Genomic DNA, 27,624 nt, shown 5'->3' with positions numbered 1-27,624 from the left:
CCCAAGGTCAGAAGGAGCGACAGGAAACAGAAGACTGATAAAAAGAATAGAGCTACAAGCAGCAACTTAAAAGGAAATAATCCAGAAAAAAGCAGACAGCTATTGAAACAGAAGATGGACTATTTTTCTATCAATGTGTTATTCCAGAAACCCACTGCTCTATAGCAGACCAATTAATTGTGCCTCTCATTTGAAGCAGCAAAAAGACAATTATTCTTCCCTAGTCACAAAATAAGTTTTTTTCCAGTCTATAGCAGGGGTTCTCAACTTAGTCCTCAGGACACACCTAGCCAATCTGGTTTTCAGGATGTCCACAATGAATATGCATGATATAAATTTGCATGTAATGGAAGACATGTATGCAAATCTCTCTCGTGTATATTCTCTTGGTGGATATCCTGAAAACCAGACTGGCTAAGTGTGTCCCGAGGACTGAGTTGAGAACCAAATGTCTATATATAGTATGAATAAAATTCTCAGCAGTCCATATCTTGAAGAGTAATGATTTAAGATTTGTGGACCCTTGTGCTGAGGTAAGGTTGGCTCAACATACAGGGAAGTTCCTGTAGATCCTTACCGACAGCTGGCAGAACTATGTTGGGAAGAGACAGATCAGGAGCTACACCTATACCAACTCCTTTCCCTTTAGGTTGAGCCATAGTTCAGGGGGCCGGCAGATCTTAGGCAAGAGTCTCTAAGGATGAGGCAAGGGCATAGATCCAGTATTAGACTAGAATCAGAGGAAGGTAGCCAAATAGGAGAGTCAGTGTTCAGGCTAGGGTTGGTGGCAGCCAGCAGGCAGTAATGGTCAATATCTAGGTGAGGGTCAGAAGCAGGCTGCAGGCAAGAGTGGTCAAGGTCCAGGCTAAGGTCATTTCCAGTTTGATAGTAGGTGGAGGAGACAAGGAGAATGACTGACACACAAGGATAGGAAGGAGGCAAGGACTGGATAAGGACAAGATAGGCTGGGCTGGGGAGATGAGGCAGGCACAGGATCAGAAGGCAGGAGAAGCAACTCACACAACATACAAGATATAACCGACCTGTTGCTGAGCTGTCTAGTCGTTGCATGGCTGGGGTCTAAATACCCATTCATGTGACATCATTTCCACGAACTGACAGCAGAGGTTCCCACCGTGGGTCCTGTAAGAGTAGGTGCGCACCGCATGCATATGGAAAGTCCTAGAGAAAGCATGGCGGCGGTGTCCTGGCCACCAAAAAGAAAAGAGCCTTGTCGGCAGGTCACGGGGTGAATGTGCCGGCTTACAGGGATGTCCCGCGAGCTGGCAAACGTAACAAATGGCTAACAAATTTGAAGAGTAGATTTGAGACCAATTAGTTTAAACAGGGCCCCTCCCCCAATAATATCAAATCTAAAGAAGACTTCTGCAAACGTTCCATACTCTAGGAGAGATGGTCTAGGATTAACGTATTGTAAAAAAGCAGAATATATGAATTCCACTAAGAAGAATAACAGAACTAGGAAGCTGGAATACAGACACAAAGTAAGTGCTGTAAGGAAGTCAGATATTGATCATATTACTCATTGATAGAATTTATTTGACCAACTGGTTAGCAAAAATATGTTTTAACTAACACACAAAAAGTGTAAAAAACCAGTACTGATGTTATCAACACACTTTAAGAACATTTTCACTACAGCTCCAAAAGAGGCCATGTAGGCAAACCAGGAATATAGGGCCAGATTTTAATACCTACGCGCGCAGGGTACATTTGTGCGCACTACCCGTCGTGCACAAATGTACGCCCGATTTTATAACATGCGCGCGCAAGGGGGTGCACACTAGTGCACCTTGCGCGCGCCGAGCCCTAGGGGAGCCCCAATAGCTTTCCCCGTTCCCTCCAGCCCCCCTCCTTCCCCTCCCTTCCCCTATCTAACTTGCCCCCCAGCCCTACCTAAATCCCCCCCTACCTTTATTTTGTAAGTTACTCCTACCGGTCGGCTGCCAGCGCGCGAGCCCCTGGCACGGCCGCTGTGCCGGAGGCCTCGGTCCCGCCCCCACCTGCCCCTTTCACAAAGCCCCGGGACATACGCGCGTCCCGGGACTTTTGCACGTTGCCGGGCCTATGCAAAATAGGCTCGCCGTGCATAACCCTTTTAAAATCTGCCCCATAATGATTTCTGCATTTTGTCAGAAGAGCAGTGCTTTATATTTTCATGGAAACATTTTCCATTATGGCCAGACCCCCTTATGCTTAAGCTCTCCTTCCCAAAGTCCAGGCTCTAGCTGTATGTGCTCTAGTCCTGCTTCAGGTGATACTGCGATACCGCAAAAGCTTCTGATTGGGGTAAGCTCTGCAGTTCTGGATTTACTTCACCTTGCACAATGGTAGCTGAGGAGGAGGAGGTACTTTCAGATTAAAACACTTTTCAGGAATTAAAGTAAAAGTAGTACAGAAGAGGAAATGTTATTTTAACAGCAAACGGAATTATCTAAAAAATGTTTTCACTTTCAAAGTAGATATTCACAAAAATTGAAAAAAAAAAAATCAAACTTTGAAACTCTTTATTATATTTGAAAAAAAGGTACTTCCAAATGTTTACTTCGGTGTTGCTTCCTTCAGAACATTTTTAACATGTAGCTTACTTAACATTATACCACTTAACTCACTAGTGTAGTCATGCAATTGGTTGGATGAAAAGGAGATGACTAGTCCATAGTCTAAACTTCTTATTGTCTAAAAGTTAACTTTAAGGCAGAGGAAGGCAAAAATCAAAACCACTCTACATCTGTAGCCATGTCTGAACCACTGTGAAAAACAGAATGCCTTGCCAACTTCAAACAGGATGACCTTCTCAATCTGAATAACAAGTTTACCAAAAAAGTAGTTAAAACTGAACAACATGAAATTTTATATCTAATTTTCAATTAAAATGGAAGCTTAATCTAGAACTAGGTTTTATTCAGGCTTAACTAAATGTGAGACTTCAGGAAAAGTCCTGTAACCCAGTAAAGCATATGCTAAATTTTAAGATTTTTGAAAAATGTGTTCAATTACCTCAGACAGGTAGCAAATGCTCTCCTTGCATTTCTATGTAGAAAATGGATGGGGAACCCTTTAAAGGTGTGGCCATCAGGTACTGCTCTCCTGATAGCATCTTGAAACTCTTCGTTCCCTGCAGAGATGCCAGTTGTGCGTTCAGTCTCATACGCTGCCAAAGCTGGTGACAAGAGATAGGAAAGGTGGTCTTCCCAAACGGTGGTGAGGCCCAGGTCCTTTAGAACAAAGCAGAGGGAGAAGAACTGCATGAAGAACAAAGAAGTTTACCTGGAACAGGGGTTCGCTGAAGACAGCAGTTCACCAGTCAGATATAGGTGACATCACTACTGATTGAGAGGTCTAGAACGGGTAGATGTGAATCGGTTATTTACTCTTTTGGATAATAGAAAGACTAGGAGGCACTCCATGAAGTTAGCATGTGGCACATTTAAAACTAATCGGAGAAAGTTCTTTTTCACTCAATGCACAATTAAACTCTGGAATTTGTTGCCAGAGGATGTGGTTAGTGTAGTTAGTATAGCTGTGTTTAAAAAGGGATTGGATAAGTTCTTGGAGGAGAAGTCCATTACCTGCTATTAATTAAGTTGACTTAGAAAATAGCCACTGCTATTACTAGCAACGGTAACATGGAATAGACTTAGTTTTTGGGTACTTGCCAGGTTCTTATGGCCCGGATTGGCCACTGTTGGAAACAGGATGCTGGGCTTGATGGACCCTTGGTCTGACCCAGTATGGCATGTTCTTATGTACCTTTCAAATTATTTGTAAATCGATGTGATATGTAAATCGAACACCGGTATATAAAAACAAACAAACAAATAAATAAATAAATTGACATTTCCAGAGATTTCCAGGAATCTTCAAACTCTCTTTAGGCATGCTGCATCAGTTCTGTAATCAAGCTGAGCTTAACTCCAGAAGAGGAGGGAGAGTTCATATGACTGGTGAACTGCTCTCTTCAAAGGGCACTTGTTATAGGGTAAGCACCTTTATTTTATCTGAAAACAAGTGGTTCATAAGAAAAGCAGAGTTGCTTACCTGTAACAGGTGTTCTCCCAGGATAGCAGAATGTTAGTCCTCACATATGGGTGACATCATCAGGATGGAGCCCATCACAGAACACTTTTGTCAAAGTTTCTAGAACTTTGACTTGGCACACTGAGCATGCCCAGCATGCCACCAACCCTGCATCCAGCAGGGGTCCCCCTTCAGTCTCGTTTATAATAAAAGTACGAGCGAAAAATAAAATAATAAAGCATAAGCGAACCCAACTCCGCGGGGTGGCGGGCGGTTTCGTGAGGACTAACATCCTGCTGTCCTGGGCGAACACCTGTTACAGGTAAGCAACTCTTCTTTCTCCCAGGACAAGCAGGATGGTAGTCCTCACATATGGGTGAATAGCGAGCTGAGGATGCCCGAGTAAATGTACCAAAAGCACCCAGTGACATGCAACAGGCACAACAACAGGGGTGGGTTTGGTTAAGAGGGCAGCCTGAAATTCCCAGTGGGCTGCTGGAAGGAAGTTGGTTATTAAGCTGAGAATAAATTGCGCAGAACAGACTGGCCAAAAATGGAATCTTGCCTGCCAGCCTTGTCCAGACAATAATGAGCTGCAAAAGTATGGAGAGAACTCCATGTAGCAGCCCTACAGATGTCAGTAAGAGGCACCGAACAGGGTGCGCTACTGATGTTGCCATGGCTCGTATAGAGTGCGCTTTTACGCGTTCTTGTAGTGGAAGGCCTGCTTGCTGGTAGCAGAAGGAAATACAGTCCGCCAGCCAGGAGGATAGGGTTTGCTTGCCCACTGGAACTCCCAGTTTGGTTTTATCGAAGGAGACAAACAGCTGGGTGGACTTCCTATGGGCTGCAGTGCATTCCAGATAAAAGGCTAGCGCATGTTTGCAGTCCAAGTAATGCAGCGCTCGCTCACCTGGATGTGAGTGGGGTTTTGGAAAGAAAGTAGGTAGTACAATGGATTGATTTAAATGAAATTCAGATACTACCTTTGGTAAAAATTTGGGATGAGTGCAAAGCACCACACGATCATGGAGAAATTTTGTGTAAAGTGGGTATGTAACTAGCGCTTGTATCTCACTGACTCTGCGAGTGAGATAATGCAGCTCGCAGGAGTGTAGAGGCTCAAACGGAGGTTTCATGAGCTGTGATAATACCACACTGAGGTCCCAAGCAGGGGCCAGAGGACAAAGTAGGGGCTTTAGATGTAGTAAATCTCTCATGATGCACGCTACGAGGGGTTTATTTATTTTATTTATTTAAAAGTTTTTATATACCGCACAATAAGGCATTTATATGTCTGTCTAGGCGGGTTGTGTCGATATCGAGACATCCCCTATGCCCTTGTGGTAAGCGGCTATGGCACTGACATGGACTCTGATGAAAGAAGTTTGTAGACCAGACTCCGATAGGTACCAGAGGTAGTCTAGGAACATCATTGTGGGGCAAGTAAAGGGATCCTTTGACGTGCACCATAAAGAAAACATTTTCCATTTGGAATGATAAGATTTCCTAGTAGAAGGTTTTTGTGAAGCTACCAGGACTTGGGATATAGTGTCCGAGAGGTTTAGAGATTGTAGAATCAACCTTTCAACATCCATGCTATCAGAGACAGGGCCTGGAGGTTTGGATGATGCAGTTGTCCGTTGTTCTGCATTATAAAGACGGATCTGCTCCCAGGTGAATTTGTTGCTGGACTGAGAGGTCGCGAAGGATCGGAAACCACACCTGACGCAGCCAATAAGGGGCTATGAGAATCATTAAGACCTTGTCTTGTCGTCACTTCATGAGAGTCTTGCTGATGAGTGGAAGTGGAGGGTAAGCATAAAGGAGACCCTTTGACCATGAGAGGGCGAAAGCATCCCTTGGGGGTGTCCTGTAACTGCAATTTAATGAGCAGAAGTTTTCCACTTTGTGGTTGTGAATTGATGCAAAGAGATATGTATGTGGATAGCCCCTCTGCTGGAAGATTTTCTCTGCTACAGTGGGATTTAGGGACCATTCGTGGTGATGAAAGGTCAGACTCAACTTGTCCGCAATCACATTGCCCATGCCTGCCAGGTAGATTGCTCTCAGGAACATGGAGTGAGAGAGAGCCCAGGCCCATATCTGTTCTACTTCCTGTTTGTTCCACCCTGTTTGTTGATGTACCACATTGCTACCTGGTTGTCTGTTTGGACTAGGATTGTCTTGTTGGATAGGCAATCCCGGAAGGCCATTAGGGCATACCTTATTGCCCTGAACTCCAGAAAATTTATCTGCAGTTGTGATTCCACTGCAGACCAGGTTCCCTGAGTTTGCAGGTTGTTGACATGGGCTCCCCAACTGAGGTTGGAAGCATCTGTTGTCAGGGTTATTTGAGGTTCTAGAGATTGAAAAGGTAGTCCTCTGAGAAGATTGGACTCCTGAATCCACCAAGCTAGCAAGAGACGATGATGCCTGGTGATGTGAACAATGCTGGACATTGGATGGTGGGCCTGAGACCACTGGCACTTTTGGGTCCATTGTGTTACTCTCATGGCCAGACGAGCCATTGGAGTAGCATGAACCAAGGATGCCATGTGACCCAACAAGGTTAGTAAATGACAAGCTGTTGTGGATCGACGAGTGTGTACTAGTTTTGCAAGGGTTGCAAGAGTGTGCGCGCGATCCCTTGGGAGAAAGGCTTTTGCCTGTATGGTGTTTAAGTCTGCTCCAATGAAGGAGAGGATCTGTGATGGAGTCAGATTGGATTTCGGATAGTTGATAAGAAATCCCAATGACAGTAGTAGCTGTAGAGTTAGATGAAGGGAGTTTAGAACTGCCTTCTCGGATGGAGCCCTTAGCAACCAATCATCTAGGTAGGGGTAGACGTGGATGCTCTGTCATCTTAGGTATACTGCTTCTACTGCCAGGCATTTCGTAAAGACTTGAGGTGCTGATGCTAGGCCAAACGGTAGTACCCGATACTGGAAATGTCAGTGTCCGACTAGGAAACGGAGGTATTTTCGGTGAGACGGGTTTATCGCTATATGCGTATATGCATCTTATAGGTCTAGAGAGCAAAGCCAATCCCCCTTTTGGAGAAGAGGGAGTAGGAAGCCTAAGGTTATCATTCTGAACTTTTCCTTTTGCAGACGTTTGTTTAAGGCGCGAAGATCCAGGATTGATCGAATGCCCCGTGATTTTTTTGATATTAGGAAATATCGAGAATAGAACCCTTTCCCCCTCTATAGAGTGGGCACTGGTTCTACGGCATTGGATTGGAGGAGGGTTGTTAGTTCCTCCTCCAGAAGCAGTGAGTAATCGGTTAAACCCCACCCCGGACGAAGTGGGGAGTCCAATGGTATTGAAAGGAAGTTGAGATGGTAACCTTGAGCCACTACAGAGAGGACCCATTGATCTGTAGTGATTGTGTGCCATGATTTGGTAAAGTGGCACAAGCGGCTGCCCACTGGCAGAGATGATAGAGGTGGAAGTTGACACTTGCTCTCTAGCAGGGAGTCAAAACCCCAAAGCAGGGCCAGGCTGCGGAGCTGGCTGGGTTTTTTTGAGGTCTGGATTGACGGGCTTGACCCTTCTGGTATGGCGTGGCTGGGCGAGAGCGAGACAGGGGAGGATAATACCTACAAGCTTTATAGGTTGTCCTCTTGGACTCTCTTCTGAACAGCCGTTTAGAAGTAGAGGAAAAATCAGAAGGTACAGCAGAGAGCTGGCGCAATGTCTCATGGTGGTCCTTGAGTTGTGCGACAGTCTCTTGTATCTTATCCCCAAATAAATTATCGCCTGTACAGGGGAGGTCCGCCAACCTCTCCTGAACTTCCGGTCGTAAATCTGATGACTTCAGGCATTCCCATCTTCTGTCACTTATTCCTGCTGCAGACACTCTAGAAGTAGTGTCAAAGATGTCATATGCAGCTCGGACCTCGTGCTTACCAGCATCGAGGCCCTTCTTGAGGATGGAGTTTAGCTGTTCCTGAAATTCTTCTGGAAGGGACTCAGAAAAGTCTTGCAGCAGCTTGAAAAGGTTTCTTGTGTACTGCGTCTTGTATAGCTGGTAGGCCGCTATACACGAAATCAGCATGGAGCCATGGAATACCCTACGTCCCAAGGCGTCAAGAAATCTCTGTTCTTTCCCTGGAGGTGTAGAAGAATGGGGCAGAGGCCTTCTTGCCTTCTTCTGAGCAGACTCCACTACTACAGAATGGTGAGACAGCTGGGTCTTTTGGAACCCAGGAGCTGACTGAACCAAGTAGGCAGCGTCAGTCTTCCAGTTCACTGGTGGTACGGTGCCTGGATGCTCCCAGGTATGTTGTAGAAGTTCAAGGAGGACTTCGTGAACTGGTATAGACATAACCTCCTTGGGGCATCCACAAATTGGAGGACTTCAAGCATCTTGTGCCTGGAGTCTTCTTCTGTTTGTAGCTTAAAAGGAATGGTTTCTGACATTTCCTTTATAAAGCTAATGAAGGACAGATCCTCTGGAGGGGAGCGTCTTCGCTCATCAAGAGGAGATGGCTCCGAGGGGATGTCATCAGTGTCCTGAGTGTCTGAGGTATCATCACTCCAGGGCTGGTATAGTTGATCACCAGCATCAGGTGGGCCTCCTGATAGAAGGAAGAGGCCTATTCCCGCTGGATCAGGTCGTGGTACCGATGGTATCAGAGGAGGCACCGATAAGAGTCGATGCGGTACCGAAGACGGGGGAGGCACCGATGGAATCGGTGACTTCGGTGGATGTTTCAGTGGAAAAATCCCCGATGGTCCTGGAACTGGGTCTGGCATAGATGATTCCTCATCCTCAGATGACAGGGGAATTGGTGTTGATGGTTGTGGACATATCAGCATTTTCGGAGGAACCGGTGGAAGCAAGCCGATGAGCGCATCCAGCCTGTCCAGTAATGGAGCCAGCACCGTGGGCATTGGATCCGTGTTTGCGATCGGAGTCGGTGCCAGTGCCGATGGAAGCAGAAGTCCTTGAAGTGCTTGGATGACTGCCTCTTAAACCATCCGGTTTAATTCCTCGCGGAAAGCTGGTGTTTGAAAGACCAGTTCCGGAGTTGGAGGCTGCACGGGCGTCGCCGGAGGGTCCACCGGTGAGAGTGGAGTCTCAGTTCCCGGCACCACTGAAGGGGTGCCTCGGTGTCCCGGGCATGGAGGAGGCCTTCTTCCTCGGTGGCTCTGTTGATGCCAACGTCGAGGCTTTGCCTGGACCAGCGGACGGAGCTTTCCTATGTTGATGTCGGTGCTTCTCCCAGTGTTCGGCCCGGTCTTTCTCCGGCACCGAGGACAAAGAGGTGGAAGTCTTCAAGGGGGATCCAGCCGACTGAGAATCGCCGGTGTCCAGCCGGTGCCGAGGAGTTGAAAGCGACGGCGCCGATGACGTTGAGGTCTTCGGTGGAGCAGGCTGCTTAGTTTGGAACAGAAGCTCCATTTTCTGTAAGCAGGCCCGGCGGCCCTTAGGGGTCATTTGGGCACAGTTGGTACACGTCACGACGTCATGGGTAGCCCCCAAGCATAGGACACATACCTGATGCGGGTCTGTGATGGACATTGTCCTTGGACAATCGGGGCACCTTCGAAAACCCGTCACCATACTGGTTAAAGACAATGTAACCGCGGTGCGGTCGGTGGCCATCGGGCCTAGAAGTAGAAACGTTGGTAACCGACCGCGAAAACAAGGTAAAGCCTTACCTAATGTTAGCGGATATCGATAGAGGGACCCTGGATGGGGTGAAATTTGTCAAATTTTTTAGAAAAAATTTTGTGAGGAAATTCCTGTCAGGAATATTTGCAAGAGCTCCTCAACCTGCGTGGCTATTGCCACGTGGAAAAAAAAAAGAGACTGAAGGGGCACCCCTGCTGGATGCAGGGTTGGTGGCATGCTGAGCATGCTCAGTGTGCCAAGTCAAAGTTCTAGAAACTTTGACAAAAGTGTTCCGTGATGGGCTCCATCCTAATGATGTCACCCATATGTGAGGACTCCCATCCTGTTTATCCTGGGAGAATATTTCTTCACTGAGAGGTGGTGGATGCCTGAAATGCCCTTCTAGAGGAAGTGGTGAAGACTAAAACTGTGAAGGATTTCAAAGGGGCATGGGATAAACACTGTGGATCCCTAAAAGGCTAGAGGATGGGAATAAATAAAAAAGCTTAACCAGCACGGAGCGGCAGTTACTACCGTTAAGAGAAACATAGGGGTAACCTGCATGGAGCAGCAGTGACTGCCTTGGGAAGCTTGCTGGGCAGACTAGATGGACCATTTTGTTCTTTTTCTGCCGCCATTACTATGTTACATACATGAGACTTTCTAGCTATGGGTTGTCTTCTAATAAAGCAAGGGAAGCAGGAGTAGCCTAATGGTTAGAACAGCAGACTGTGAACCAGGGAAACTAGGGTTCAAATCCAACTACCAATCCAACCAGGGAAACTAGGGTTCAAATCCAACTACCAATCCTTGAGAGCACCAACCAGGTGCATCAGGAAAGGATCCTGTAGCAAGGACATGCTCTCCAGGTGATGCATTGTCCTTTCGCACTGAGGATATCTCCCCAAGGCCTACTGCCCAGGAGGGAAGGGTTAGGTCGGCCGTCATAGTTGGTGATTCGATTATTAGGAATGTAGATAGCTGGGTGGCTGGTGGGCGTGAGGATCGCCTGGTAACATGCCTACCTGGTGCGAAGGTGGTGGACCTCACGCGTCACCTAGATAGGATTTTAGACAGTGCTGGGGAGGAGCCGGCTGTTGTGGTACATGTGGGCACCAACGACATAGGAAAATGTGGGAGGAAGGTTCTGGAAGCCAAATTTAGGCTCTTAGGTAGATAGCTTAAATCCAGAATCTCCAGGGTAGCATTCTCTGAAATGCTCCCTGTACCACACGCAGGTCACCAGAGGCAGGCAGAGCTCCGGAGTCTCAATGCGTGAATGAGACGATGGTGCAAGGAAGAGGGATTCAGTTTTGTTAGGAACTGGGGAACCTTTTGGGGAAGGGGGAGTCTCTTCCAAAGGGATGGGCTCCACCTTAACCAGGGTGGAACCAGACTGCTGGCACTAACCTTTAAAAAGGAGATAGAGCAGCTTTTAAACTAGAACAAAGGGGAAAGCCGACAGTCGCTCAGCAGCGCATGGTTCGGAGAGAGGTATCTTTGAAGGATACTAATGATGCATTAGAATTAGGGCATCCCGGCAGTGAGGTTCCAATAATTAGAAAAGTAGTCCAAGTGCCTGTAACTAAAAACTCACCTGAGCTAAAAAATTCTAACTTATCCCTATCAATTAAAAAGCAGAATGAAAATACAAACAAAAAACAAACTTTGAAATGTTTATATGCTAATGCCAGAAGTCTAAGAAGTAAGATGGAAGAATTAGAATGTATAGCGGTGAATGATGACATAGACTTAATTGGCATCTCAGAGACATGGTGGAAAGAGGATAACTAATGGGACAGTGCCATACCGGGGTACAAATTATATCGCAATGACAGAAAGGAGCACCCGGGAGGAGGTGTGGCGCTTTATGTCCGGGATGGCATAGAGTCCAACAGGATAAACATCCTGCATGAGACTAAATACAAAATTGAATCTTTATGGGTAGAAATCCCTTGTGTGTCAGGGAAGACTATAGTCTTTCACCTGGTCAAGATGGTGAGACGGACAGTGAAATACTAAGAGAAATTAGGGAAGCTAACCAAATTGGTAGTGCAGTAATAATGGGAGACTTCAATTACCCACACAAAATAATGACAGTTAGTCTCAAAACACAACGAGCACAATTCTCACTATAAAACGTCATGAAACTCCAATCTTTCCTTATTCAATGTGCTGTATGCAAATATATAGGATTTTAATATATATTACTTTATAGGTAGGACCATCATAACACCTGCGGGCATACCAGCAGTATTCGCTTGAGGTTTTGCCACATCAGGTCGTTTTTAATCATAGGTCCGAGTCCTTTATTATTTCCTATTTTTTTGCTTTTTAGTATTTTTGTTAAAATAAATTGTGGGGTGATACCTCCCTTGTGCGTTACTCAAGGCTTATCGCACTTCTTGCGACCAATATTTTCAGAAGACCATTATTTTCAGAGTCCAGTCCGACGCGCGTTTCGCATTGCTGCTTCAGGGACTGTAACAAATCAGGTAGCTTCTGTGTTAGTCACTGACAGGTAAGTTCATCACTGCCACACTTGCTTTTTAAATTATTTCGAACCTTGCCGCCTTTTCCTCTTGTCGGCGTCGGATACCAAATCATTGCCAGGATCTGCCAAGTACACAGCTCCTGGCTCCAAAGGTGGAGAATTTTCTCCAACTCTCCCTGAGCATCTTGCGCTAGACACAGCCCAGATCTTGCCACACTACAAAAGCATATGGAAATTTGAAGAGCCATGCTCACAACTTCAAAAGCCTGTTAAGCACAGACTCTATATCTTTCTGTCCTGCATATCCTTAAGAGCCACCCCATCTTCCACCATAGTCACTGAGCATACCAATACATTCACCCTGGGAAAACAAATTTTTCTTTCCTCTGAAGATCCAGCAGAGACAGCTCGGCAATGGAGTACCTCCCTTTAAAATTAGTCTCTGGAACTGCCTATTCCAAATCAATTAAATCTCATCTGTCTGGTGAAGCGGGAAGAACTTCCAAGACTTTCTTAAACTGACCATAATAGGATCCTACTTGAATGTGGAGGTCTCTTCTTTTTGTCATCTGTAGCCTGTAATGTGCGCAGCAACTGAGAAATCAGAGACATCAATTCATCCCTATGAAAGAGACACAGCACAGAATTGTGATCCTCTTCCTCAGCAAGAACCTCATCTTCCTCCAGTTCCCCCTCTCTATCCATCTGAGAGAGATCTCTTAAAATCTTCCAGGGAGTCGTCTAAGGCAGACATTTCTTCCTCTATGACTCCCTTTCCCATGACCAACCTGGTTTTCTCTTTTCCCAGGGACTCTACATGTGTAGAGGGCACTGGGAGCGCAGGCATAGAGGATGCTGGGAGGGCAGAGGTAGTCCTGTCAGCTGTACCTTGCCCCATGCAAAAGGCCTGCAAACCTTCTAAAAATTCCTGCGAGATCAGTACCCAGGATAAAGAGGAAATATCCAGTGCAAGGGAAACAGACACTGCTGCACCAGAAGCAGCCACTGACTTCTGACCTGATGTAGGGCTGCCCATTGAGCAAAATAGTGGCACTAGGGTTATTATAAAGCACTTTTAGCCATTGAAGAAAAGCATCTGAAATCCCATATCTCTGCAACGCCCAAAACAAATAGTCCCATGACAGGGAGTCAAAAGCCTTCTCGGCATCCAGACTGAGAACCAATGCTTCTGCCTCTGCTTTATAGCTAAGCGCCGCCAGGAGACGACGCACGTTACAGTCCCCCTGTCTTCCTTTGACAAAGCCAGTCTCATCCTCATGAAGAAGAGAAGGTAGGACCTTATTAAGTCTGGCCGCAAGAAGAGCAGCTAGGATCTTTACATCTACATTTAACAGTGATATTGGCCGATAAGAGCTCACCTCCAATGGGTCCTTTCCCGGTTTGGGAAGAACTACGATAACTGATTGATTGGATGCCGCAGAGATACCCCCCGATACCAGCAAACTGTCATAATGGGTACGCAGTGGGGACAAAATCAGAAACTTTAATATCTTATAAAACTCCGAGCCCAGTCCATCTTGACCCGCTGCCTTACCCAATTTAAGTGTCTGGATCACAGCATAAATTTCACGCTCAGTAACAGGATTATTAAGGGAAGCAGTTTGCTTCGGTATCATTTTAGGCCACGGAAGGTCACAGAAGAGAGTCTCCGCAGCCTCCACACCCATAGGTTTAGGCCCATACAAGAACCTATTTGCGATGGCTGCGGGCGTAGTGTGTTGCGTCCCCTGACTGTCCCAAATACCCACCACCGCTGTTCGCCGACCTCTAGGTCTGATAAGATGTGTCATAAGTCGACTCGCTCTATTACCGTGTTTATACAACTGGTAGCAGTAATACTCCAGTGACTTGGACGCCCTTTGATGAAGCAAAGTATTTAAAGCTTCTCGGGCTCGATCCATATGAAGCTTAGCCTCGGCCATCATCCCCACCAGATGCTGCTGTTGAGCCATCTTAAGCACCGCGGTCAACCGTAGTATTTCTACATTACGCATTTTATTTTGCCTAGCGGTATAGGCAATGATGGCTCCCCTCATAACCGCTTTTCCTGCCTCCCATACTGTCGTGGGAGTGACATCTTTAGTAACATTAAGCTCAACATATTCTTTCCAGCGTTCCTGTAAATAGGTATGAAATGCTTTGTCTTAATAAAGGTCAGGTCGCATGCGCCATGAGTACGGGGGTCGGGCTTGTAGACCACATTGCAACGTCATCGTCACTGGGGCATGGTTGGACACTGAAATAAGACCAATGCTCGCGTCTGCCACCTTGGAAAAACATTGATCTGACACAAGTAGGTAATCTATTCTAGAGTAAGTCTGGTGACGATTTGAGAAAAATGTGTATTCAGAGTCGCCCGGATGTAAAACCCTCCATATATCCATAAGCTGCAGTTCTTGACAAAGCAAGTTTATGCCCCTCGTTTGATCCCTCAGAGAAAATGCCTTGGAAGGGCGGTTGTCCAGTTCCTTTAATGGCAACCAAATTAAAGTCCCCTCCCACCACCAATCCACAGTCGGAAAATTCCGCCATACGATTTATCAAGTCAGTGAAAAATACTGGGGAATACACATTAGGTGCGTAAATATTGCAAAGAGCCAATTTCTGCTGATTTAACTGACCCACCACAATAACACACCGTCCCTCAGGATCTTGAAAAGTCTGCGCAGGCTGAAATGGCAAATTCTTGTGAATGAGAATGGCCACACCCCGCTTCCTAGCATTATAGGATGAGTAAAAACATTGGCCCACCCATTCCCGCTGCAGCTTAGCATGCTCGCTGTCCCCCAAATGGGTTTCTTGGAGAAACACTAGTTGGGAGTGCATATGCCTAAACATAGTAAGTAACTTAAGAACATAAGAACATAAGAACTTCTTCCGTTTAATAGGGGAATGTAGGCCATCCATGTTTAATGAAGTGATTTTAACCTGCGCCATAACATACCAGTAAGGTGTGAATTATTGCAGTAGTACCATAATGTGAACACTCCTCCGGGGCCCCCCAGCCTGGGCTCTGGAGACAGCAAATTCAAGTTATAGTGACATCCAGACACATCCAACCTCGATCCCTAGAGAAATCTCTGACATTCACCCCCACCCCCTCCCCACAACACACATACCACACCTGCCTACATACATACCACACATCCAACCCCCACACACCCAAAACACTACTACACACCACCACTCCCAGAGGTTCAGGGCCCACCGCAGACCACCTAACGCCATCGTGGTCTTAGGACGCCCTCCTCCAGTCCCGCTCCCTTCCTTCATTCCTAGATCCGTCCCCTGGTTTTAGTGCAAGGATCATACATTCAAAGTCCTGAACATGCTCAGTATGGCGCTTAGAGCTCCCTGTAGATGAGCCAGTCTCGTGTAAAGCCTGGGACCCCCGGATAACACAGGGGTAAAGGACTTCACAAAATTACTTCAAATGTTAACACTCTCCAAGCCTCTTCCCCTCTGCAATAAACAATAAACAAAGGGGCAGTACTTCCTCTCTCGCCAGCCACCAGGCCCCAACACGCCATTTCATGGCTTAGAGTTAAATAGAAGAATACTCAGTGAGTCTTGCTGTCTACCGTTCCGTAAACGACCGGGTGCCATATGTAAAGCAGCTGATTGCCGTCTACCGTTCTGTAAACGACCGGGTGCCATATGTAAAGCAGCTGATTGCCAAATGAAAAAACAACTGAGCCCTTCGAACTGAACCAAACCCAACATCGTGCGCCAGAGATCATGGATTCAACGTCTTCGAGCTCACACTTCGCCGTGTCTCGGCAGGTTCATTATAAAGCGATCAGCTTCCTCCTTAGAGGTTAAGAAGAGGACTTTATTATCGTGATGAATACACAATTTAGCTGGGTAGAGCAAAGCGAATTGGATGCCTCGTTTGTGTAGCTCCGTACAGGCCGGGGCGAGAAATTTCCTCTGGGCCACAGTACTCGCCGAGAAATCGTTGAATAACAAAATCTTGCTGCCACTGTACTCCACCTCAGATTTCTTACGGTAAGCTCGAAGCAATTGGGTTTTATGCTCCCAATTCAAGATGTGGGCCAGCACGGGCCATGGCCGACCACCGCCTTCCCGCACCGGGCCCACCCGATGCACCCATTCACATTGTAGCTTCTCATTACCCAATTCCAGGCCCACCTGCTTCGGGAGCCACACTTCCACAAAATCCTTCAGTTCTCCCTCCTTCAGCGTTTCAGGTAGGCTGATGATTTTTAAATTGTTTCGCCATCCCCGATCCTCTTGTTCCTCAAGTTTATTCAGAAGCTCTCGCTGCTGGCTCCTTAAATCCGCCACATGGAGCTCTGACTCCACTAATCTGTCCCACAGGTCCGACAAGATAGCTTCCGCCGTGTCTAATCGCTTGGAGTGGCCCTCCACGGCTGACTTTATGTCCTCCATCGCAGTTTGAAGTTTGATAAGCCTGCCGTCTAACGCCTCACTAACCCTCTGGGAAAATTGTTGCAGCGCATCTTCTGTGAATGAAGCTAGTACCTTGTCTCCTGCAGGTACCTCTGCCATCTTGGAAACATGTGGCCGTCGGGTACTGCGGTCTGGGACACAGCGGGAGCCCTGATTTCTCATGCCCTTCGTCCCAGCCGCGAAGCAGCGCAAATGAGCAACTCTTCTGCCTACATGGTCCCAGCTCAAATCCCGGCTGCTCCCGTCTGGCGCACGCAATGAGTAATGGGCCGCCATGCTCTTCAGCAGCAGCCGCGGCAGCCAGAGTCGCGGGGGGGGGGGGGGGGGACGACACACAGCGGCTTATTTTCGTGTGGTTTTGCCGGCTCAGCGTCGGGCAGCCACTGATCCCGGAGCCGGCGGCAAGTGCCAGGACCCGGTGCGAGCGTCGAAAATGTATATTTTAATCACTTTTCGGGAGCGGGGCCGCGGAGCTCTATCCCGGCACTTCCGTCTCCCCTACGTCATCGCCGGAAGTCCAACCATAAGGTTTTCATCCTGAAATTGTTAACTTGTTTCAGGTCCAAAATGGGGTGAAAGGATCCCTCTTTCTTCAGAAACACAAAATAAATGGCATAACGGCCTAAACATTCCTGGTGCTTCAGCACCAAAATTATCACTCTTAAATTGAGAAGTCTCTGTAGCCCCTTTTCCAGATCAAACAACAAGAACAAAACATAAAAGCGTCAGAAACTAGGTAAGCACAGTCTATAGCATAACCATTTTTTTTTTTACAATTTCCAGCACTCACTGAGTCATCGTGATTTAGGCTCATCTCTGATAAAATAGAGACAGATAGCACCGGAGATAGGGCCCCCAAATACTCACTATGTCACCCTAAAGGCACTGGATCCTGCAGATCCATCCTTGCCTCCCTTTCCTCGAATAAAAGGACTGGAACCCAGAATAAGGCCTAGACCTCTGTCCCAAAGAGCTCCAGACCTTGTCTGAACCTTCTGGAGTCTCCGAGCAATGGTGATTGCCATCAGGCACCATCGACCATGAGCGCCACTGGGCACCATCTGGTGACATCAGATGCCTGGTGCCATAGGGCACCAGGCATGGAGGGAATCAACATGGGTGAATCAACATGGGTGAAATACACAATGGACCCTGCCAGCATCATCACAGGGCAGCATCACAAGCTGACATTGAACTAATGTCTGGTTCTGCTTTGTTGGGTGCACCTGTGTCACCTGCAAGGTTAAGCACCGCTGCATTGATGCAAAGCAATACAGACACCATATTATTTATTTAGCCAATTTATATTTCGCTGATCTATAAATCTTGGTGGATTACAACTCACATACATTATCTTACAAATAACCATCAATTAACTTAACATACAAATTAAGACAAATTAACATATAAAATATAATAAAAGCGTTGATGTTGAGTGTAGCTGCACTATGGACAAGCAATATCACTAGTGCACTGACATCACCGATGCACTGGGATAGCTTTGCGGTGAGTCTCTTACATACATGAGTGAGTTCCTACTCACTCCTAGCTGAACCACCCAGTTGGGGTGGGTAGCGGGAGAGTAGAACTAGGAATTGGAGCCATTTTTTTATCTCCCCCATGAGGAGAAGAAAGGCCTCCAATTAATCTCTCCTATGATAGCTTGCGACCTGTATTCCCTGTCACTGAGGAATTGCCAGGGTTTATACTATCTGTTCTCTTGCAGGGGCTATGGCTGATAATTGTTGTGATGGGCCTCGAAAGGCCTTGCATTCTGTTATGTTCGGCCTCGAAAGACCTTGCATTCTGTTGCAAATCGGTGGTTTGAGTGTACCCTTGGGCCTCAGCCCGACCCAGGCCATCCAGGGTCGAACCAAGGGTTGACGGTGGTCCCGCATGGCTGAACACTCTACCCTCTGCCAGGCCGGCAAGCTCCCATGGCCAAACATCCGAGGATGTTGGAAGATGAATGGTCCTCCGACCATTCCAGGCCCTTTCGGACCTGCTGCGAGCAGCATGGAGCAGCAGGCCTGGCCTGAGGTTGAGGGCAGACGGGCCTTGACACGAAGACACTGTGGTTGATGCAACGGCATCACATGGAACAAAGACACTTGGCTGAAGATATGACACCAGGGCTATGAAGACATAACTGTGGATTGATGCAACGGCATCCAGGAACAAGACACATGGCTGATGCGACGGCATCCAGGAACAAGACACATGGCTGATGCAACGGCATCCAGGAACAAGACACCCAAGGGAGGCAAGACAAGGCATGGACATTGGCACTGTCTCTCAGGGCGCCCTACTCAGGCCACCCGCGGGACTGAGTCGCGGACCACCCTGTCCGTTACGCGCCCTACACAGCCCCAAGGCTGGTCGCGGACCACGACGGGAGCGGGACAGCACAGGAAGACACATCAGGACCAGACGGCTCAGGAGCACAGGACCACAGTCCACCGGCAGGCAGCCCACCCAGGAATACTGCATCTGAGGGACTCCTGGCCTACCGGTACCAGAAGGCTCAAGAACAGAGATGAGGCATGGCGTAGGAAGGAAACATCCAGGAAGGCAGGAACACCAAGACGAAGGCTGAAGAAACCTGGACATGGACCTCAGGCGAAGACATGGAACATGGAACGAGACATCAGGGTGCGGAGCTCCGAGAAGAAGACCTTACAAGGGCCCTGGCAGGCAGGAGCCTCCAGGGTGAAGACCAACGACAATGCAAGGCAAGGAACAATGAGCGAAGCAGCCCTTTATAGGGCTCAAGCAGGAAGTAGTCCACAAGGTGGGGCCCAGACACTTCCTGTGTCTGGCCCTTTAAGTATTGAAGAGAGACGCGGCCGCGCGTCTAAGGAGCAGGAGCAGGGCTGTACAGGACCCTGGACAGTGGCCTGCACAGCGTCTGCACGCCGGCAGCGTCAGACGCTGCAGAGAAGACAGGGGAGAGCCTGAACGCAGGCTCCAGCGTCAGCAGCGGCTCCAGCCGCTGCAGGAGGCCCCGTGGGCAGCTCCTGCCGCTAATCGAGCCCGGGGCTGCGGCCTGGACGCCGCGAAGATGGCGATCGCGTCGGGGGCGTCCGTGCCCCATGGGAGGCCGCGGCTCCGACCGCGGAGCGAAGAAGCAAGCAGGGCGGCCTCCTGACCGCGTGGGCGGGCCGATGGCGGCGTCCTGCCGCATCGGCGAAGAAAGCTGCGTGGTGAGTCCGTGCCTGCTCGCGGGGGAACCCGCAGGCAGGGCAATTCCTAACAATAATGGTGCAGCCTTTGTCAATCCTGGGAATACAGCAGCTTCTTACAGGTCACCTATATGGAGCTGGGGAGCAAAAAAGTAGGGGGCCTCCCTCTTCCATCTATCCACCTGTTAGCAGCTGCTTCCCACTCTTGTGAAGGGATTCATTGCCCAGATCCTAATATCATCGCTGTATTACATCCTGGTATTTGGGGTGCTGAGAGTTTTTAACTCAGGTTGTCAAAAGCAGAGTATCCCTTTTCGATACTCTTCCCATTGCTTCTCAGTTTCGACGGCCATATCGAACAACTTACATCACACGTAGGGAGGGGATCTGATTGTAGCTGACCCTCTAAAAGTTGAGAACTTAGTCCCATCCTGAATTTAGGTGCATTATTTAAGACCTGGTTTTTCCCTCTGCATCTTACTTCCTTCTTAGGGAAGGGCGTATTTTATTCTCCCTTCTCCTGGTGAATTTGCTTCTGGGTAATTGCTTTCTACCCCAATTATCCTCAGTATCCTGCTAGATTCAGGGAACTGTCTGGGGAGAATTCACACCATTGCTTCATGCTGGCATATAGTCCAGATATTGCAAGACATGCGGGAGGTTGTCGCAATATGTGGCATCTTGCAATATTGGTAACAGATTTCTCTAGCATTAGGTAAGGATTTTTTTCCAAAGTAAGGGGAGTGCATTTCAAATAGCTGCTGTGAAAAATGATGAATATGCTGCTCTGCGACCATTCCAGACAAGTCACTATCATGTTTGAGTTGTGCACAGTCTCTAAAGGAAGGGTAGCCCATCCACTCTGTATTGTAACTGACATCTACCCATTCATCCACAAGACACTTACTGTCCTGTTGGCTGATTCATTCTAAAGTTGTCTACTACAACTTACACTAATCATGGCAACATGCATCCTGGATTTGGAATCTTGCATAAGAGGCTCCACACCCAAGGTGGAGTCACTTAGGGATTTTCATTTTCCTCCTTCAGTGGTGAGCAATAAGAGTAAACCTGAAAGTGAAGAGGGTTCATTGGCTGGCTAAGTGGTCCTTGTCCATACAGATATTAATTCTACCTCGTTTAACAGGAGGTTGTTCTATTGAAGAACGAGGCTATCTTTAGCAGTAGGACTTCGAGTCCTATGCCAAGTGGGCGAGGAGTCTATCCTGATGATCAGATTGAACTTGGGTATAACTCTATCTGATCTGAGTCAGGGGCGGAATCCAGATTTCCACAAGTGCAACATTCTATAAATTACTGTTTTCCATTTCTTTACAGAGAAGTTTCTAGACTTCTGCCTCACGATATTGTTTCCTAGAGTGGAGCCTGTTTTTTTTTATTAGATTTTATTTGTATCACTCAGTTTACATGCCCCGATGTGACACTGCGTTTGTACTGCAAGGAGGCATTGGAGTCTGCTCCTGATACACTTCCAGCAAAGAGACATGAAAAAGCTTCCAATACACTAAGAAGACATTGGAAATTCACAGATGATCATGCTACATTTAGCAAGCTGTTAATTAACAACAGTTGAAGTCTTGAGACACTGAATTGGCAAATCGACATATAAAGGTTAGACAAATGTTTGCTTAAAAAGATTGGTTTGAAAATTCTTTTATACAATAACCAGATGCAGGCATTAATACCAATATTGTGTACAATATTTAATTTTTCTAGTAGAATCAACAATAAGAGATCAAATTCTCTTCACAAAATATAGTCCATGGTATAAAGGCAAGAATAGTTATGAACCATATTTTCCTCTGAAGAAGCCTGAATGGTGAAACAGAGGCCTTTGTAGGGACAGAGAGAATACAGGATACAGCAGAAGTATAACAGAGACGACAAGGGATATAGAAACATCATTGGGATAACATTCCTGTGAAACAATTACAAAATATCCTTTCTTGTGCACTGTGGTTCAACTGTATCTCCTTTTTAATGAAAGTGTCATTCATGTGACTCATTTGAAATTCACAAACTATCTTTCTTGAGTCCAGCTCTATTGCAAGCACTCTGTATATATTTTGACAATGTTTTATGTGGATATTTATACATGCTATAAATGTGTAACACTAAGAGAGTTTAGAAGTGGTGTGAATGAGGAATGATTGACTAAGGCAGGAGTTAAGTATATGTGTGTGTTATTGTGCCAATTTTATCTTTTGAATAGTTTTGAAATTCATTCCCTGTACGTACCAGGATCAGTCCAGGACACCTGGGTTGTGACTCCGCACCAGTAGATGGAGACAGACTAAAACTTGTGGGCGGAGCCATATATGCTCCTGTGCCAGTCACAGCCCCTCAGTCTTACTCTGTCTCCAGTAGATGGTGCAGGTCCAGTCACAGCCCTGCCTGACCTGATTCTGGTGGTTAGTCAGGTTTGGTTTTTTGGGTTAGTTTTGTTAGGCCTAATGGTTTGTATACTAAATTGGGTTACCATGCGTCCCATGCGTCTCCAGGGGGTCGCGGGGGCCCTTCCATCAGGGCCCCGTCTGGTTGCAGGATGCGGATCCCTACTGTCTCGCGGCATGGCGTTTTGAGTGGCCTCGGCTCCAGAGGAAAGGTTACTCTGACGCGGTGGTGGCTATGCTGCGGCGGTCCAGGAAGCAGTCTATGTCCTTGGCGTACGGCCGGGTCTGGGTAGTCTTTGGGGAATGGTGCGTGTAGCGGAGTGTGGCTCCCACTGCCGTTTCGGTATCTGGTCTTCTGGTTTTCTCCAGGCTGGTCTGGCCAAAGGCTTGGCATGCAGTTCCTGCGGGTCCAAGTGGTGGCGCTTGGTTGCTGGCGAGTCCTGATGTCTCCCGTTTTCTCCGGGGGGGCTAAGCTTTTCCGTTCTCCGTTGCGTTTCCTCTGCCCGTCCTGGAACCTTATTGGGTTCTTCCCACCCTGTGCACGGCACCGTTTGACCCTTGAAGCATACAACTCTTAGGGTCTTCGCATTAAAGACTGTATCCCTGGTGGCGATTGCCTCGGCGCGGCCCTTCTCAGAGTTGCAGGCTCTTTCCTGTAGAGATACGCCTCGGGGTATCCTTGCGGATGATCCCTTCCTCTCTACCTAAGGTCGTTTCGTTTTTCATCGGCATCAGTTAGTTGAGCTGTCCGCTTTGCGGCCGGGAGCTCCTCTGTTCCTTAAGCGAGGGACTTAAAGAGGCTTGCTGTGCGAAGATCCCTTCTACGCTACCTGGAGGTCACGAATTTCTTTCCGATAGCGGATCATTTGTTTTCCTTTTCGGGTCCAAAGAACGGGACCGCAGCATCCCACACGACGATTGCCCGTTGGCTAGAAGAAACCATTGGTTCGGCATACCTCGTGTGGGGAAAACCGATTCCTGGGGGCCTCAGGGCTCACTCGCCACGGTCTCCAGCGACTTCTTGGGTGGCGTCTTCGCAGGTGTCGCCTCCAGTGATTTGCAGGGCGGCTACCTGGAGGTCGTTACATACCTTCATTAGTCATTACCGGTTGGAGGTTCAGGCTACTGATTCCGGGAGTTTTGGAAAGTAGGTGCTCTGAGCGGGACTCTCTGCTTCCCACCCTCGGTAATTTAGCTCTGGTACATCCCAGGTGTCCTGGACTGATCCTGGTACGTACAGGGAAAGGAAAATTAGTTTCTTACCTGATAATTTTCGTTCCTGTAGTACCAAGGATCAGTCCAGGATCCCGCCCGCAGTGCTACGCTGTAGTAACGAAGAGTCCGCTCATTGTTGTGTTTCAGTACGCTGACCCCTTATTTAGTCACTCTCCCGGTTGGGGTGCCTGGTTCCTGTAGGGGTGTTGGAATTTTTTTCCGTTTAAATAGCAAGTTTGTTTGGTTAGCTATGGTTACCTTATGGAATTTTTCTACTTTGACATTACGTATGACTGAGGGGCTGTGACTGGCACAGGAGCATATATGGCTCCGCCCACAAGTTTTAGTCTGTCTCCATCTACTGGTGCGGAGTCACAACCCAGGTGTCCTGGACTGATCCTTGGTACTACAGGAACGAAAATTATCAGGTAAGAAACTAATTTTCCTTTGCCATTGTGTAATAAAGCTTGCAACATTAAGCATCTTTCAAATAATTTAAAACATTAGTGGTGTTACTTACTCTGAGGCCGATGCAATATAAAGCCCACAAGGGCGCCATGCAATACCTAAATTAGGGGGTCGCACTAACAAGGAGGCACTAAGGTCGCAATCCCATTGTGGCTGCCGGTTATGAAGACCGATGCCGGTAAACTCGGTGTCTGTTTTCATAACTGGCCGTCTGCCAGTAATAAAAACAGACAGCGAGTTTACCAGCGTCCGTCTTCATAACTTGGCGGTCTGCCAAGTTATTATTTTTTTTATTTTTTACTTAAGAAAAGAGATGCACGTTTATCTTTTTGCATGCAAAGTGAATGAGTAATAGCCTCATTCACATGCATTTGCATGTGATGAGTGCTATTACATTCACTCCGCGTTCGACACGGGTTAAATAGGCACTAATCCCCCTATTGCATTAGGGGGTGGATTAGCGCTTATTTAACCCACGTTGGAGTGTGGGTTATACAGTGCGTGCGGCTGAGTGCACTGTATTGCATCGGCCCCTCTATTTTAGGATTCTCTGACGGATATACCATTTTAGGTACCCACATGTCATTTTTATTTAAAGCCTAGATCCAATATATTATATTATATATATATATATATAGCAAGAAGAAACTAGATCCTATTGGTTTATATGGATTCTGTAAAAGTTAGGTTGGAGAATTGTACTTAATCTACAATTTAGGGGCTGCTTCTCTAACTCTGCAGCCCAGAAATCTGTCTACCAATATGTCTTCTATTTCTCTGGCATCCAGAAAGGATTTTGGGCGGGGAACAGGAGAGGAAGGAGGAGCAAGCTGTGAAAAGAAACGGTCTAAACGTATGGCTTTGGGAAAAGGTCCATAAACCTGTTCAAAATGCTTTCTTCATTTTCATGTGTCAATAGATTAACCAATGCATTTCACTTTTACTTGGGTGAAACTGGTGTTTATCCTACCATGTGGTAGATAAGTCTTTCAAAGAACGACCTTACATGTGCTTTAGTCAAAGCTCACTATTGAGCCTTCTGCTGTGTCGTGGGATCTCAGCACATTGCTTCCCAATGGAGAAAAGTTCATTCGTGCCTTGGCACTCTTGCTAGCATAATATCTTTCCTGGGAGGTCACTTGGCAGGTGGGGGTCTACCTCACCTTCTTCAAAGTTTTTTCCAAGTATATTGTTTTATGCATTTTGCTAGTCATTAGCTAATATCATGCATAACCATGTGAAGGCAATCTTTTGTTACTCTTTTGATACTAGTTAACCCGAGCCTTTCCAAAGGAAAAGCCAAGAGCTCACTTCACCATGAGGTGAAAGCTCTGTGGAAAAAAAAGAGACCAAAGAGGGACCCTGCGTGGATGTGTGGTGTAGGCCATGCTGGGCATGCTCAGTGTGTCAAGTCAAATTTCCAGAAACTCTGACATAAGTTTTTCGTGCTAGGCTCCATCCGATGATGTCACCATGTGTGAGGACTACCATCCTGCTTGTCCTAGGAGAATGCCCTTTCTGTCACCCAGTAGTGCCTGGGTCTAGTGGGGCATGTCAAAGCTCACTCTGTTGGAGCTCTGATTGCATCAGTTTCTAAGTGGCAAAGTGGGATTTTTACCACACTTTTACAATGCACTCCTGTTTTGGCAGGAGCTCCAGACATGAAACTCAATATTTAAACACTCTGTCCCTAAGGAGTCTCTTTGAGAAGAGATCCCAACTCCATTCCTTCCAAGAATCCGCTACTGGTCAAACTGCCTCAAAAAAAAAATGGGGCAGGGGAAAAAATATTTTATATGAGGTTGGTCTTTCACCACCCAAAGCAATAGTGCTTTGGGTGGTGAAACTTTTGTTTGAGGCACTTTTGTTTGAGGCAGCATATAGTTTGGGAGTCCCCACTTGTGAGGGCTGCCATCCTGTTTGTCCTCGGAGACAATGAAGTTACTTACCTGTAACAGTGGTTCTCCAATGGACAGCAGGATGTCAGTCCTCATGATACCCTCCCACTTCACCTTGGAGTTGGTTTCTTTTTCCATATCTTAGCTTTGTCATGGACTGAGGGGCCCTGCCTGGGAGGCAGGGAGATGACTAAGGCTGCACATACTCAGTAGAGCACACTCAAAACTTCTAGAAGCTTTGAAATCAAAATTCCATGCTGGGCTCCATCAGATAACGTAACCAACTTATGACTATTGCCATCCTGCTGTCCATTGGAGAACCACTGTTACAGGTAAATTCACTTTTTCAGGAAATTCTTTACATTCAAAATTTTATGTAATTTTGTATTTAGAAAACCAACTTAAATACAAAAAGAAAAAAATAAGAAATTACACCAGTATACTGTTTAAACTTTTACCATCCTGTGCACACTGAGGAGAAAGATTCATTTCCAAGTTTCTAAATGGTGAGGGGAGACCCACTCCACCCAGAAATTATTTTTGAATGTCATTCTGGATTATTTCATCATAAAAAGCTCTGGACAAAAAGGCTTTTCTCATTTCTTAGCTAATACTTTTTTTTAAATCAAATAATTTTTTTTATACAATGATTTTCCATGGCAATTGGCAAAGTGAATTTAATCCTTTGCATTACTGGTGCACATTGTTTAATAAGGCTTGTCTCAAAAGTACAATCACGAAAATGACTCGGAGTAGTTTCACAATGAAGCAGAATATATATTCTTACCTTCCTGTGCTCGGACACCAGAATCCTGAGCTGCAGTTCCATTTCGTTGCTCACAGCTGCCGCGTCAATCATGGCAGCACAGAGAGGAGGAAAAGGTGGAAGGGATGTGGTGGAGCCTGGGCTGCACACGGATTTAATCGCCTCTTCACTCATGGGCTTCCACTTAGACTCATTGTTCAAGTCAAATGTGCAGAGCTCTACTGCATCTGAGGGCTGGCAGTTACCCAGGAACCTCTGATGGTTGAAGACACAGCCAATTGTGCGATAGGGATACAGCGGCTTGGGCTGTTCAATCAGTGGGGGATCATCGGGATTTATGGGTTTGTGGATATACCTGGAAAAGCATAAGAGCTTTAAAAGTAAGATGGCACAATCTCTGAGCACTGCAAAATAAAGTGGCTCAAAATCAAACTTCCATGGGAAACCCTGCTCATTGGTGGCTGCTGAGAGGATAAACTAGGGAGCCTTCAATTAGTGAACAGCTACCAGGGGACAAAGACACAAAAATGGCCATTTACTTTATTAGACACTTTGCAAAAATAGTTGGCACAATATACCGGTAAGTTATCAAAAAATGTAAATTTAAATAGCCTACAAAATACATCAACCAAATTGTAGTCCTATTTTCAGGAGTTGAAATGTTGATGACTCATCTTGTGAGCTAATCAAATTCAATTTTACTTTAATAATATTTGGTGTGCCAGTTATTTTTGCCCTATCTTGAAACAGTGATTTTGGTGGATTGGGGACTCTGGGATTCTGAGTGCTTGTTTTGATGAAAGAGCAAAGCAATATTTGATGTCTGTTATCTGCAGTCACAGCTCTATCTCATTCACTCTGTTAGCCCAGCACAGCCCAGACTCAGCTCTAAAGTTTCTTCCCCGTCACCTCTTACACTTGCAAACATGGACGACAACAGAGAAACTGCTTCATTTCAAAAAGTGCCAAGTTAGCAGAAAAATGTTTAATGGATAAAAAGTGGAGATTATGGCAGGCAACACGTACTTCATAATCATCATCATGTATATATCTCAAGATAGTTCAAAG

General features: G+C 46.7%; 1 protein-coding gene across 2 annotated transcripts in view; it reads right to left on the bottom strand.

The window, feature by feature from the left end:
• Positions 1-27,624, bottom strand: part of CEP76 (centrosomal protein 76) — a 135,730-nt gene that overhangs the window by 5,769 nt on the left and 102,337 nt on the right. For both annotated transcript variants that reach the window (XM_029590954.1, XM_029590955.1), the window contains 2 exons: positions 26,578-26,911; positions 3,022-3,239 (listed from right to left, as the gene is read on the bottom strand). In XM_029590954.1, coding sequence (XP_029446814.1) covers positions 3,022-3,239; positions 26,578-26,911 — 552 coding nt within the window. The remainder of the gene's footprint in view (positions 1-3,021; positions 3,240-26,577; positions 26,912-27,624) is intronic.

The sequence above is a fragment of the Rhinatrema bivittatum genome, chromosome 2 (genome assembly GCF_901001135.1).
Source record: "Rhinatrema bivittatum chromosome 2, aRhiBiv1.1, whole genome shotgun sequence".
In the NCBI taxonomy this organism is placed as follows: Eukaryota; Metazoa; Chordata; class Amphibia; order Gymnophiona; family Rhinatrematidae; genus Rhinatrema; species Rhinatrema bivittatum.
This window is presented reverse-complemented; position numbering and strand designations above follow the sequence as displayed.